General features: G+C 35.0%; 1 protein-coding gene across 1 annotated transcript; it reads right to left on the reverse strand.

The window, feature by feature from the left end:
* Positions 1 to 788: 788 nt before the first annotated feature.
* Positions 789 to 2,051, reverse strand: LOC149246907 (putative F-box protein PP2-B12). Its single transcript, XM_089455784.1, has 3 exons — positions 1,603 to 2,051; positions 1,376 to 1,494; positions 789 to 1,260 (listed from the first exon to the last, which is right to left on the reverse strand). Exons 1-3 carry the CDS (start codon positions 1,963 to 1,965, stop codon positions 867 to 869), a joined length of 876 nt encoding a protein of 291 aa, XP_089311910.1. The 5' UTR covers positions 1,966 to 2,051; the 3' UTR covers positions 789 to 866.
* Between the last annotated feature and the right edge of the window lie 13,885 nt (positions 2,052 to 15,936).

A 15,936-nucleotide genomic window follows, 5' to 3' on the forward strand; every position in this document is an offset into this window, starting at 1 on the left:
TAAGTTCAAAGAAAAAATGTGGTGTGAGAAAGACTTAGCGGCTAAAAGAAAATTAAGTTATTATAAGAAGGTCATCAACCCCACCCTAGAAGATCAAAAGTATCTCTCTATTTTAACTAGCTCAAAGAAGAAAATTAATATAGCAAAGATTAGAACGAATTCTCATGAGCTCCATAGTGGAACAGGTCATTGGGCAATTCCTAAAACGCCATGGACGGAAAGGATCTGCCATATATGTGAGAATAGGAACATCGAGGATGAAAACCACTTCCTCTTAGAGTGCCCCGCGTATAACCACATTAGATCTCAATTTCACAATCTTTGTTACAATACTGACCTACCTAGCCTTTTACAATGTCAAAATTATAGTGAGCTCGGGAGGCTTCTCTCCAAGCTTTTTGAGCATAGGAATAAAATCTTAAATCAAAATAGATAATTTGTTTCTTTAGGTCCGATAGACCATTATTTGGTCTCAGAGGACGTTAACCATCATCATCATCATCATCATCAAAACATTATAATTTGAAAATCAAAACTCCTATCCATTAAATAAAATATTTTTTTACTAATATTAAAAATTATATTAAACCAAATTATTTATTAATTTTAATAAGAATTATCTTACCGAGAAACATTGTAATAAATTTGTGATTTCTTTTATCTGCCCATGAATCAAATTATTAGTTTGTTGCACTAAATAACAGGCCGGCAGTGTGATTTGAAATGCTAAATTTCATCTTAAATCAAATTATTTATCATCTTACTAACAAGCATTCTTGTGAAAATTTGTTTTTCCTACTTATCAATCAAATTATCAGTTTATTCCACTGAAGAACACCCGCAGTATGATTTGAAAATAGTTCCAATTATGAAGACTTAGGTTCAATCCTGACTCCATCGATCAGAAGCCCACCTTTCCAATAACCCGCTTCCACTTCTTTCATACAAAATTCAATGTAAGAAGAGTCTTCATCATTACTTTCTGCAGCTGTCGCTGTGAATTCCCCTGCAACCACTTCCATCCATCCACCAATACCTATACGCTGTCTTTCCATCAAAAGATGCTCTGATTCCATCTCTTTCCCCTCCTGCGTTGTAACTGAGAACTTTACTGGCTTCTCATTCCACCCTTGTGGGTACTCTCCGAATTTCAGCACAAATAATACCCTGTACTCGCAACCCACAGACAAAACCCTGCAGTCAATTCGACCCCCGACCTCCAACCAAATAACAGCTAATAATGCCGCAACCTCCTCGAATCTGAACCCACAATCCATAACAACAACACCTTTTCCCATTGAACGCAGTCATCTGGAACTTTTATAATAACAATAATTTGAATATAACAATAAGAAAATTGATAACGAAGTCGAACCTGGAGTCATTTCGAGAAACCCAACGCCAAAAGCGTGGATCATTGCCCGAAATGATGCTTAATTCTCTTGCAGATAACATGTAACCAATTTTCCCTGTGGGTCGTTCCAGCCAAAATCTCTGTTGTTATTTCACCAGAATATCAATATAATGAATTAATGAAAGGTTTTTGCAGAATCTGGTAATCAAAACCAATGGGTTGGAAATTGTTAACATATGTATACATACCTTTCTTCCTCCATCTACAAGAATTGAATTGCAGAGGATGAAGTAGAGTTCTCTCTTTGAAGAGAATGCGATGGGCGTGAGGGCCCTGGGTAGGTTCTGCTGGCATTGCTGGGGAAGGAATTTGTTCCAAAGAGTGTTGGAATAGGCCGCAGATCTGAAGATTTTGGAGACTGCTGACAATTTGCAAACATCACGTGGAGTAGTGAAGGAGAGAATGGCCGATATACAATTCTCTGGCAACTCCGACAAATTTGTCGAGTGCTCGTACTCAGGCTCAGGCTCAGGCTCCTCCCACAAATTTGTCTGCTCACGATAAAGGAATCGTGCAATTAAATTACGTACTCCTGCCATTAAATTCCCCATGGCTGCTTTGTCTCGCTCTCATCCCCAGCTTTTCATGTGATAAGAGTGCAGTGAAGGGGAAAGAGACAAAAGAGAGAATGAGTCTCTTTGGGTGCCAGTTACATGTTACCGTGTATGTGAAGGAATGTAGTGTGTATGTAACGTGTGGGGGGCACCTTCTTAAGGCTGTTCCTTCAAATTGGGGCAAAGCATATACGTTGGGTGCATGCCATGACACCGAAAGGTTAACCTTTTCGGGAGTACAAGTTGTTTCACCGTAGTCGTGATTCAAACTATGTAGGCAATCTTTAGAACTTCAGCTTGACTCTCTTTCTCACATGGGAATTCAATATTTCTGAGCGTTGCTATGCCATGTTGCTTGGTCGGCTATGCAATTTTAACTTAATAATGTTGGTTGGTCAGCCTGTATGTTGAGCATTGTATGTTGAGCATTTATTCGTTAATTTTTAATTCCAGATTTAACATAAGTCTAGAGGATCAAATTTCTTCAAGTGAAAACTTCTTTCAGAGTGCAAATTATAATGTGTAAATAAATTGATATCCACATAAATTAGTTAACATAGATATTTAAATTAGTTAAAAAATTTTGGTGTTGAAATATTTTTGAAAAATATAAGGCTTAAAGATCTTACTCAATCTCTTTTCCTACTTCTAATTTATTTACATGATATTATATTATGTCATATGACAATTAACTAAACATATATAGCATATTACTCTTCGTTTTTTAGTTTGTTTTTAGTTCACAAATGTTGAGCATGGATGGGTAGACAAACTTGCACATTGCCATCATATTGGGTTGTAGAATGAACCTCTAGGCTCAATAATAATAATTTATATTAATGAAAAAAATGTACTAGAATTTTTTTTGGGTAGGTAAACATGTTTTGGTGTTCAAATTGCACATGTAAATATGTTTTTGTTAGAGTTAATAAGTGACATATGTAGTAAAACTTAGCTTTATTATCGTAAAAAAAGAGACATATGCAGTAAAACTCAATCTTATTATCTTACATACGGAAAATATGGTTTTAAGAACCTAACAAGATATCAATATGACTCATGACTCCTCCAACACTATGCTAAAAATCTAATTTGACCCTATGGCAATTTCCACGCAAATCTGATTTGATCCCTCCACTTTGAGTGGCTAGGGTATATCTCTTAATATAAAAACCCCTCAGATTGGATAAGCTAGGGTAGATGTGGCTAGGGTATATCTCTTAATATCACTTTGCAGTGAAACTAACTCTCTACATAATATGGGGTCTCACTAGACAAGCTCCAAGAGCTCAATTCAAAGATAACAAAACAATAATCCCAAATGCATGCTTAAGGCGTGAGCTCTCATTTCCTTTAATAGTCATGGACTATCATACTATGGGTATTTTTCTACTTTTACGAAAGTAACTTATAATGTTTTCCTTTAATAGTCATGGACTATCATACAATGGGTATTCTTTCTACTTTTACGAAAGTAACTTATAATGTTTTTTTAGTGAGTTGTAATTAATTAATTATCCCATAGCCAATAATTTTAATTTGCTACCCAAGATAATGAGATACTCTATTTTCCCAATGTTACAATCCTCCTTTCATGAAATTACTTGACCCCAAGCAATTCTATCCTCAATACTAGGATCCCAAATGAATATGAAGAATCCTTGTTGCATCATTGAGATGGGATCTGGAATATGTATGCTAGAACCAATTTTTGGATTCCACTACCAAATAGGGAATTTAGCATCTCCAATGTCCAAACACTCCAACTGTGTTGTACCCATGGCTACAAGTAATCTCCCATAAGTTTATCATTTGATAGAGTACCAATTGATAATCAGACTCCCTCTAGTCTAACTGTTGGGGTTCTCTATCATAGCACATGTCAATTTCCGCCATAACATCTCTGGGGTCCATGACCTCCTGGAGAGTACCTCTCCCACAAGTCACCAACAATTCCTAAAACAAACCACCGTTGTTGATGATGCACTACTCATACTATAACTAAGATGCCACTATGCCATAGTTCTAACTTCTGAGTTAGCATCTCGATATACTTACAATCCTTCTCTAACAAACTGCAAGATTCAATTCTTGCTTCCTTGTACCATCCATCCATCACCTTCTAGTTATGTGGGTTGAGCAATAATGTGCAAGGCTTCTCTTTACTCACGTTTCTACTCAAAACTTCTTGCACTGTGATGTTGATCTTTTTGTTGTTTCATTCGATTTTGCGCTAGAGTGAGGTTATCCTTTAAGAGTTGTAGAACTTGTTGTTGATGCTCGATGTGATCTTCCACTTCTTGAACCTTAGAATTTTATCTTAAAGATGATGTGATGGATGGTGGATGATATCCATAAACTGCCATAAATGGGGTCATTTTTGTTGTAGTATGCAAGGAAGTGTTATACCACCATTCATCTAGAAGTAACCACTTGACCCATTTTGTTTATTTATCAGATACAAAGCAATGAAGATGTCCTTCCAAACATTTGTTCACTATCTTAGTTTTCCTGTCAGGTTGAGGATGATAAGATTAGCTATGATCTAATTGAGTACCAAGATAAGGAAATATTTTCATCCAAAAATTTCCAGTGAAAATGGGATCTTTGTCACTTGTAATAATTGTTGAGTTTCCATGTAGCTTTTGAATTGTTTCCATAAATTCAGTAGTAGTTATACTAGCTTTAAAACGACGATATAATGCACAAAAGTGTGCATACTTGGTAAGTCTATCAACTACCACCATTAGGACACTCTTTCCTTCAAACTTGGGGTAACATGTGATAAAACCCATTGATACCTCCTCCCAAAATTGACTTGGAATGGTCAAAGGTTGTAATAGACCCAAGGCCTTAATTGTCTTAACTTTATTTTTTTGGCAAACCAAATATTCTTCCACAAACTTTTGAATATCATATTTAAGGCCATCCCAAAAAAATTCCTTCTTTACCCTCTGGTAATTTAAAAAAAAGGTTGAGTACCCTCCTAGGGGGGAGGTGTGCAATTCCAAAAGAATATTTTTCTTGAGTTTGGAATTCTTACAAATATACAAGAGATCTTTGTACCTTAATGAATCATTTTTCCAGCTAAATGTATCATATGTACTGGGATATTACTGCAACTTTTGAGTGAGTGTCCACACATATTCGTCATTCTTCCATCCATCCCTTTCTTCAATTATCCAATTAGAAAGGATAATAGAAAGGGCACAAAGCAATTCTTCCACATCCTCATCCTTTCTTGAGTGTGCATCTGCAACAATATTTTTCTTCCATTTTTTGTAAATGATTTCAAACTCATAGCCCAACATCTTTTTGACCCATTTGTTTTGCTCCTCTAAAGATAATATTTGTTCCAACATAAATATTTTTTGCCTTGAAGTGTCTTCCCATTAGGGTAAGGTCTCCATTTCTTTAGTGCATATAGTATTGCCAACATTTCCTTCTCATAAATAGGTTTGTTTAAATACTTTCCTTTGACTGGATGACTTTCAAAATAAATGGATCTTCCTTCTTACATTAAAATAACACGAATTCCATTTCCTGAGGCATCATATTCCATAATAAAGGTTTTTCTTAAGTCTGATGTAGCTAAACTCAGTGCTTGGCACATTGCCTCTTTAAGATATTCAAAGGCCTTAGTTGCTTCTGGAGTCCAAGAAAATGCATATTTATTCAGTAATGTTGTTAGAGGTGTTTCTATTCTCCCATAATACTTAACAAATATGCAATAATACCCTGTCAACCTAAGAAATCCTCAAAGATGTTGTATAGTTGTGGGGATTTTCCATTCCTTAATGGCGTTAATTTTGTTAGGGTATACCTTAACACCCTCATGAGATACAATATGACCCAAATATTCCACCTCTTGTACTCCAAAGAAACATTTGGAGGTTTTTGCATATAATTTTTTCTCCTCCAATAGTTTGAGCACCCTGTCAAGATGTTGAACATGATCCTTCCAAGACTTGCTATAGATTAGTATATCATAAAAAAATATGAACACGATTTTTCTAAAGAATGGTTTGAAAATTGAATTCATCAAACATTGAAATGTGGAAGGTGCATGAGTAAGTCCAAAAGCCATTACCAAATATTCATAATGACCCTCATGAGTTATGAATGTTGTTTTTGGAATGTCTTCATTCTCCATTCTAATTTGATGATATCCTGAACGAAGATCCAACTTGGCGAAGTAAATTGCTCCTTGTAATTCATCCAACAATTCATAAATGAAAGGAATGGGAGATTTATCTTTAATAGTGAGCTTGTTTAGCTCCCTATAACTTTGACACATACGCCATGATCCATCATTATTGTGCACCAATACTACTAGAGCAAAGAAAGAAATTTGACTAGATTGAATTATACCGGCCTCTAGCATTTCTGCAACCATACAATTTCACTCTTTTGGGCATATGGATATCTGTAAGGTCAGATGTTTGGAGGAACACTTCCTAGAATCAAATGAATAGCATGATCATGATCACGAATAGGTGGGAGGATTTTGGGAGTCTCAAAAACCTTGGAATGATTGTCGAAGACGTTTTGGAGATGTGGAGAAATAGATGATTTCAATGTTTGAACCTCTAGTGAGCATAATTGTGCATTGACACCCTGTTTTTCTTTATTCAAAAGCTTTGCCATGCCATTAGAGCTAATTATATTTCTGGGTTTCCATGTGATACCCCTTAATTCAAGTTCCTTTCCTTCCCAAAAATTTTTAAGAAAAGTTCTTGAAAATTAAAAGTTATCGCCCCCAAATATTGTAACCATTGGACTCCTAGTACAACATCTGCATCACCCATTGGACTTGAAAGCATTGGAATATTCAACTAATATTCCCCTATGGTTAGATTGTTATTATGGGACTTTCCAGAGGAATTTATATTTCTTCCATTTGCAACCATCACTTGACACTTTGGTGTTAGATATAGGAAGCAAATCAATTCCTTGGCTATCTTACAATGATACTACCCAAATCAATCAGAACTATTACCATTTTCTTCTTGATATATCCTTCTATCTTGAGAGTTTGAGGAGTGTTAATTATTTCCAATGCATTACAATATATGGTAGGATCCTTTTCTTCTCTCTATGGAGTTGGTTCCTGGTGTATATCCTCCTCTTTTGATGTTCCTTTTTCCTTTTCTTCCTCCTCTTCATAATATATGTAGAATAATTTCTTCTTAGCACACTTATGACCTTTAGTGATTTTCTATCACAATTTTAACAAAGCCCTTTTTCTATTTTTTCCTCCAATTGTTGTGATGTCAACCTTGTAGGTTGTGGAAGACTAGGAGCGACAACACTTCCATCTTTATAGTTGTGAAAGGTATACTTCATTCTTGCCATAATTTTTCTTTCAAATTTTCTAGCCACCCTGAATGCCTTATCCAATGAATCAGGTTCCCAAAGTAGAACCTCCTGTTATATGCTATATTTTAAAGTACCTATCAGACATCAATCCATTGCTCCTCTAGAATACCCTATTATTTAGTTTTTGGAAGTCTTCATTATGCTCTGCCATCGAACCCTTTTTTTTTAGATTTATTAACTGGCTAAAGAAGGTGTTTCTCTTTGTATCTTCATAATGTACCATCATTTCCTCCGTAAAAATGATGAGGTGACAAGTGGTTTACGAGAACAAGGCCATATATATCATACAAACTGATTGGGTTCTAAATATGAAGATTCAATACATACCTTAAGCGAGGGCTACACATCTTATAGATCAAAATATTGCTCCATCTATAGTATCCATGTTACTGGATCCTTGCCATCAAACTTTATCTTATATATATTCTGAATGTGGTGGTTATTACACGCCACGTTAGATTCGCTAAAATCATAATTCATATTCCTTTTGTCCTCATCATGATTTTCATGAATTACCATTTCACTACCGAGAAGCCTTTCTTGTAGCAACTTTGCCAACCCTTCCATGTATGATTTTAAACAATTAATGCCACCTTTAAATATTTCCTTTAAACCATCAATCTCCCCTTTAATTTCATCTTTTGTTGCTCTTTCCGAGGGTGAAATTTGTTGCACTTGGTCCCATAATTTTGATATATCATGTTGCAATTCTTCCTCTTCATGTGTCATAGTATAGATTTCTCATGGCTTGATGGGTGTAGAATTATTTTATATTTTAGGCATTTTATAAGCCAATACTGATATATATGCTTCAATATGCCCTTAAAATTACTTCAAACTGATTTTTCAAACAAATGTTATTCAATTGTTTTAGAAAAATACACACTTTTTTCTTTCTTTTAGTAGCTCGATCTTGAAACGGTTGTAAGTCTATAATTTCAGCTCTCCAAGGTCTGAAATTATGTCTTGTGGTAGCCTTTTGAGTTTTATTTCGAATGCGACAATTCATAAAAAAATTGGATTCTTCAAGATAAATGTATTCCCAATATCCCACGATGACCTGATTATGGACTAGTTCTATAGATAAAACTTGCAAGAAATTCCATGTGTCACTCTTTCGAATATTGCCACTAAAATTGCTACAAAATAAAATATGTTCCATTCTCTTTCTATTACTTTTTACGAAATTCAAATCTTATGCTTGAAGTGAAAGTTATGATAGTTTTCCCTTAGTCACTTGTTTAGAACAGAATTATGGAGCATGCAGAAACCCTAACTTCTTCGGCCCATACCTCTGAAAATATAGCAGAACGAGATCTGAATTTCATATATAAAGTTGATATAGATTTTTCCTCCATGTGCTTGCAATTTAAGCTTCTTAAGCTTTGTAGAAAAAACGTTAAAATGAAAATGCCAAGATGGCATATTTGAAGCAATGAAACCCTAAAATCCAAAGCTCTGATACCAAATGTTATGCAACCAACTCACAAAATAGAAGAAAATATAGATCAAAAAATTAAAATTCATCCTATTCGAGGGGGAAACCTCATTTACATTACATAAATGAACAATTCTTGGGTGATACAAATGATACGACCTCCTTTATATATATAGGGGTCTAAGGGGTCACAATATAATCAGAGCCTACATATCAATAATAATGTAAGTGCACAACAATAACAATAAGGGGAATATACTGGTATTATAGAGACCTAACAAAACATGAATGCGGGATCTCATGGAATAAACCAACCAAAACCAAACCAGGGCTTCTAAAGACCAAACGACCTCAACCATCAACGAGTGATTCCACCTTATGGTCGAACATCAACGAACACCAACTAGATCGGTCTCTACCCCAGCTATACAGGGATCAAAATCATTTGTCCCAACCACGGTTTTAGGAACTAATAAATCAACCCACAACCTTATAGGGTTCCAAATCGTTAGTCCAACCAAGGCTACATGACTAGTATCTCAACCCACCAAGGGCTCTAGAGTTTTTTTCCAAATAAGGCTCCAGTACTAGTAACTCAACCCAAGTTGTTTTAGGGCTCTAGAGTGTTTTTTCCAACCAACAAATCCTGTAACTCAACCCACAACCATAAGGAACTTGAGCACCAATCAGAAACAACAAGTAGAAAAATCCACAAAACCACGATCATCTAGGAAATGGAAAGGATAGGAAAAACCACTTTTAATACAAGAAAACCTCCATCCTAATGACCGATTATAGCCAAATAACAACATGCATATACCATGCATGCCAAAACTAGCAAGGAAATCATACATGCAACTCGATACCTGCAAAGAAATCGCATTATATTTGTTGATCTCATTGTTCCATTGCGCCTTCCCACTATCCTTGCCTTGTTTTCCAAATCCAATGAAAACTAGAGTGCTCCAACAATGCTCCAAGATTTCTCTAAGTGTGCAAGAGTGTGAGAGAGAGAACAGAGAGAGATCCAAAAATGAACTAACAAAAAGTTGAATGGAAAAAAGCTACAAGCGAGTCCTCAGAAACCTTTTTATCATTGAGGCATTATTTTCTTCACTCATTTTTAATTTTCCTTCAATTTCCTCCTCATGCAATTATGTGACCTTTCATCTCCCTTTTATCCTATTTCCCATTATTTTCATAAATAAAATCCCAATTAATGCCTCTTTTCCTTTTCCAATGCCTTTTCCAATTCACATAGCCATTTATTAATCACCAGTGATACCCGTCGTTATATTTTTCCCAACATTCAACTTGGAATACATGTCACATGAACTTGGCCTTATATTCTTTTATTTATTTACATAGGAAATCAACCATGGGTTGTTACAAACCCCTCCCCCTTGGGGGAACACTATCCTCGATGTTCAATGACACTTATAAAAAAAACACATGCTACCCATACAACTTTATAACATAACTCGATACAACATTTACATCACATCATACCACTATAGACATAACCAACACATCATGAACACCATACTACTCATTGGAGCTTTATAACACAGCTGGATGTGATATTTAGATACATACATATGCATACATAGACATAACCAAAACACAACATCAAAACATATATCAAAGCACATCCACTCAACCAATGAATATAGAAGGATACATAGCCCTCATTTGATCATTTATCTCCCATGTAAGTTCATCGGGCCCAAAGTGCTTCCACTACACTTTAACTTTCTCGACTTCTCGATTCCAGAGCATGAGCACCTTTCGCTGAAAAATGCACTGAGGTTCTGACTATAATTCTCCTTCTGGTTTCACTTATAATACAAACTATTCAATCACATCATCATCATCTTTCACATACTTCTCAATAAATGACACATGGAAAACATCATGGAATTTCACTGTCATTGGTAGTGCAATTCAGTAGGCTACTGGTCCAATCCTCTCAAGAATCTTGAAACACCCAAAATATCAAGGTGTGAGCTTGGCACATGATGCAATGCTCAAGAATATATTCTTGGGATTGATGTGCAAGTACACTTGTTCCCCAACCTAAAACTCCTTAAACAGCCTTTGTTGATCTACATAGCTCTTCTGCCTGTCATATGCTACCTTTAGATTCTTCTTGCTAACCTGCATTTCTTGTTCCATCTCTGCCAACATGTCCAGTCCAATCAATACATTTTTCACTAGATCACTTCAATTGATGGGAGTATTACAACTCCACCCATAAAGTGCCTCAAATGGACTCATCCTCAAAGATTCATGATACCAATTGTTGTATGAAAACTTTACTAATGGAAGATACTCTTCCCACTTCTGTTGCTGATGCATAACATACATTCTCAACATGTCCTCAAGAATCATGTTGACCCTATCTGTCTATCCATCTTTCTGTGGATGATAAAATATACTGAAGGCCAACTCTATACCCAAACTTACAAATAGATCTTTCCAAAACCTATAAGTGAACTTGCATCTCTGTTTGACACAATATTACTAGGAATATAGTCTAACCTCACTATCCCCCTAATAAAAACCTGAGATACCTCACTAGCTGAATAAGTATACTTAACGTCTATGAAGTGAGCTACCTTAGTCAATCTGTCAATCACAACCATAATAGAATCATGGTGTCTAGATGTCCTCAGAAAACCTATAATGAAGTCCATGGAAACGACCTCCCATTTACACTCTGGAATGGGAATCGACCTAGATGTTTACACTATGATTTTACCTGTTAATAATCTAAACATCTCGCCATAAACCTTGCCACCTATTTCTTCAAGTTTATCCAACAGTAGAACTTTTTCACTATTGTCAATGTTTTCTGATACCCCTAGTGACCTGAATATGGCCTGACATGAAATTCTTGCAAGATAAGATTCTTGAGCTTGTTGTTTTCTAACACATAGATCTTGTCCCTAAATTTGACCATACCATCCACCGTAAGATGATAGTCGACATCCTGTTCACCTGTACCCTACTGTTGTAACTTGTGCTTAATTTGTCTGAACCTGCCATCATATTGACATACCTATAAGATATGATCCTATAAATATGTCCCATATGAATTCATAACTTCTATGCGATTTACCTATGTTCTTCTACTAAGAGAATTTTCAAGACCGTTGTCTTTTCCCTTAATGTACCTAATCTCAAAGTCAAAATCACTAAGCATAGCTAACCATAGAGCTTGCCTAGCATTTAGATTCTGGCTCGTCAAGCAAGTATCTAACTTGATTGTGATTACTCATCGAGATGAACCTCCTACCAAGAATATAGTGTCTCCACATCTTCAAAGCATGAATGATCGTTGCCAACTCAAGATCATGTGCCACATAGTTTTGCTCGTGCTCATTGATTTTTCTTGAATTGTAGCATACTACTTGTCCTTCCTGCATCAAGACTCCACAAAGTCCTCTCTTGTAAGCATATGTAGATACCACAAACTCTTTGTCTATATAAACAATATTTAGAGCTAGATAATTAGTAAGAAACTTCTTCAAATGCTCGAAACTCACTGCAAATTCCTCTGTCCATTTGAATTTATTTCCTTTTCATTGCAATGATGTAATAATGTAGGAAATCTGTGAGAAATTCCTAATGAACCTCCTATAATAACCCGTTGACCCCATAAATTATCTAATTTCATCCACATTCTTAGGAGCTTCCCATTCCATGAAAACTTTGATATTTTATAGATCCACTACTATACCTTCCTTGGAAACCACATGCCCCAAATAATGAACATCTGTTTGAAAGAAATTGCATTTACTAACCTTGGAATACTACGGCTTCTATCTCAATAGCCTTAACATTGTTTCCATATGTTCTACATGCTCCTCCTCATTCTTAGAATATATGAATATATCATCAATGAATACAATCACAAACTTGTCTAGATAAGGACACAACACACTATTCATCAAACACATGAAAGTAGTTGGAGAATTAGTCAAACTGAAAGGAACCACAACAAACTCATAATGCCCATACCTAGTCTGGAAAGCAGTCTTATATATGTCCTCTTCTTTGATGCACACCTAATGATATCCTGATCTCAAGTCGTTCTTTGAGAATGTTGTTTTTTCCTTCAACTAATCAAACAAATCATCAATCCTCAATAAAGGGTATATGTTCTTAATCATCACCTTGATCAATTGTCTATAATCAATATGCAACCAGAGAGTTCCATCCTTCTTCTTCAAAGATAATACTGGTGCACCCAAAGGAAACCCACTCGGCCAAATGTATCCCTTATCAAGCATTTTCTTCAGCTGCAACTTTAGTTCCACCAACTCTGGAGTGCTCATCTTGTATAGTGCCTTTTATGCTTGTGTTACTCCATGTATCAACTCAATAGAAAATTCCACTTCCCTATGAGGCAATAACTCTGAGATCTCCATTGCGAATATATACTAAAAATGTTACAAAACTGAGTACCTATTTAAGACCTAAGTATCATCGACATCCTTACCTTTTTCACTGGAAATATGCACTACCTATAAGACAATCCCTTTCCTGCGACTGCACTTTTCCTGTTGTTATCACTTAGACAAAACCCTGATTGCAGAAAAAACTCTAAGGTAACCTCTAACCAATATTTTGAATCGAAATCTATCCCTTTCAATTTGAAAGGGGATCCCTTCCATAACTTTGTCAAATCTGACTGGTTATGTACTCTGTACATCGACTAGATCTGATTAGATTTAAAAAAAAATGGTCTGGAAAGAATAGGAAAAACCATTGGGCATGGAGTCTATTTGACAACAAGTTACTTCTTACATGCTATATGAACAAAATACAGAGGCAAGGTAGCAACAAATATCTTAGACAATTCTCTCATTTAGTATGATAGAAGCAGCTAGAAATGAATATAAAAAAATAGAGTAACTAGTGAATTTTGTAAAATATATTCAAGTTGAAAAACATATAACACTTTGGAAATGGTAAATCTGAGCTGATAAGAAGAATTCAAATTTAATAACTCAATTTCCAAAACGTAGAAGACATATGAATCAGATTGTGAAATAAAGAAAATGGCATGCACTAGAAGACAGACAGGAAACTCATCACACAAGAATCTCTATAAATATGAACAAATAACATTGATCACAGTAGTTTATATTGATGCCAAAATGTATACAGAATATATCAAGGTTCAACAAAAAGTTTCCAAACCTTTTTCATTCTATAGAACTCGTCTTTATAGGAAAAAAAAAAAAAAACTAACTAAAAACAAGTTTCTAACAAAGTTTTAATTACAAAGTCTAAAAATCACAACGTGCATCTCAAATACATGCATATAAAACTTTCAAATCCTATATGCATATAAATATCATGTTGTTACTGGAGGCATGGCTGGAGATAAGGATCACATAGTCAAATTTGATGAGGTGACATCTAAGTCAACAACTGTCCATGAGCTTTTTCCTCATGATTTCATGAAAAATAGGGTCCAGTTATCCATTCCAAACTCGAAAACTGTGATAGTGGTTAGAAAACAGAGAGAGGTTTTTTAAATGAGTCCATTCTGGACAAAAAAATTATTTGGTTTTGAAAAATTTGTTCTCATTTGTTTGAAAAAATTGTTCTCATTTGTTTGAAAAATATGCCTGAAATTACTGTATTTTATAGGAAAACACAGGTTTTTAACTAACCATTTTTACAAAAATGCGTTGCTACTGTAGTTGTCAGCACTTTAACCCTTTTTTTACAAATCGACGCTAACACTCCCCTTTTCGGCGCTTTAAAAATTATTAAATAAATTGAGATAAAATCTGCCTCCATGGGGATGTTTTCGATCATGGATGGCAGCAAGAACCCCATAGACTAGAGGCTTGATCCATTGGGTTGATCCCAACTCAACAACTACAACTTGCAACCTGCACTTATTCTGCAACTGAAAACCAAACTGGAAATTCACATGAATGCTGAAAATTCACTACTACTGTAATCAAATCCACACTCTGAAAACTAAATAAATGTTCAAACAAACTAAGCTTATTTATGTACATTAGCTACCCTATTCCAATCAGCTGAAAACAACTCATCTCAAGTGAAATCATGTTTCCAATGAAACCAACCAAGTTGTTGATTCTTTGACTGAAACTTGTTTTCATCTCCTTCAATTAGAGAGAAAAAAAAAAAATTAAATGAAAACTCAACATGCTCAGTGAATTTATCCCCATAACTCATGAAATCTGCAAAATTCACCTTAACTAATGATTTCAACAAGTTTGCAAGAGGGTCATCGGAAACATGAACAAATACTTCTTGTTGATCAACAAAAAGAAGACGACAATCGTGATCTATAGTTGTTATTCGTTGCTCCATTTCATTAAACTCAAGATCATTTTCAAAAGAAATAATAGCCATCTGCTTATCTTCTTTATCATCCATCTCGAGAGAAAAAATTGTACATTCTTGTAAATCTTCAAACACAACAACTACATTATTCATAATAGGAATATCCTTTTGACTATCAAAAAATTCTAAATTTGTTACTTCAAAAGGTGCAAATTCCTGAATGACATCTTTGTTTTCAAAGGAATCTAGGACAACCTTTTCTTCTTCATTGTTTCCCTTAAACTCTAATTCATAATTGTCATGAACTAGCTCATTGTCTAGAGTTTCCAGGCATGCAATTTCAGAACTCTGTTTTTCACAAGTTTCTTCTTGCAACATACATTCAGAAAATGAATGATATGAAGAATAATTCGATTGGAAATTTTCATTCCTATCTTGGTCATTTAAAATCTGAAAATATTGTTGGATTTCTTCAACAAGGGAAGGAAAATGAGTTTGAAAATTAAGGTCCTGATTTCCTTCATCTATAACCAAAAAAGAAACTACTTCATGCTGAATATTTTCCTGAGTATGATGGCAGCCATCGTCTACTATTTCCTCTTGATGAGAAGATAATTCAGAGAGGGCTTCTTTGATTTCTTCATCCATTAAATCTTCATTATCAATGTCAATTCCCACATATTGAATAAATCTTTCAAAAGATTCACAACAATTCCCAAAAAGTGATGAAGATTGGGAGCATTCCTTATAATTCTTATAGAAAACAATATGAAAATATTTAAGAGAATAAAGACTAGTAGGTGGCAAATAAAGAC

The sequence above is a fragment of the Pinus tabuliformis genome, chromosome 7 (assembly GCF_031772625.1).
Source record: "Pinus tabuliformis cultivar Carrire ecotype Pingquan chromosome 7, CPIR1, whole genome shotgun sequence".
Taxonomy (NCBI): Eukaryota; Viridiplantae; Streptophyta; class Pinopsida; order Pinales; family Pinaceae; genus Pinus; species Pinus tabuliformis.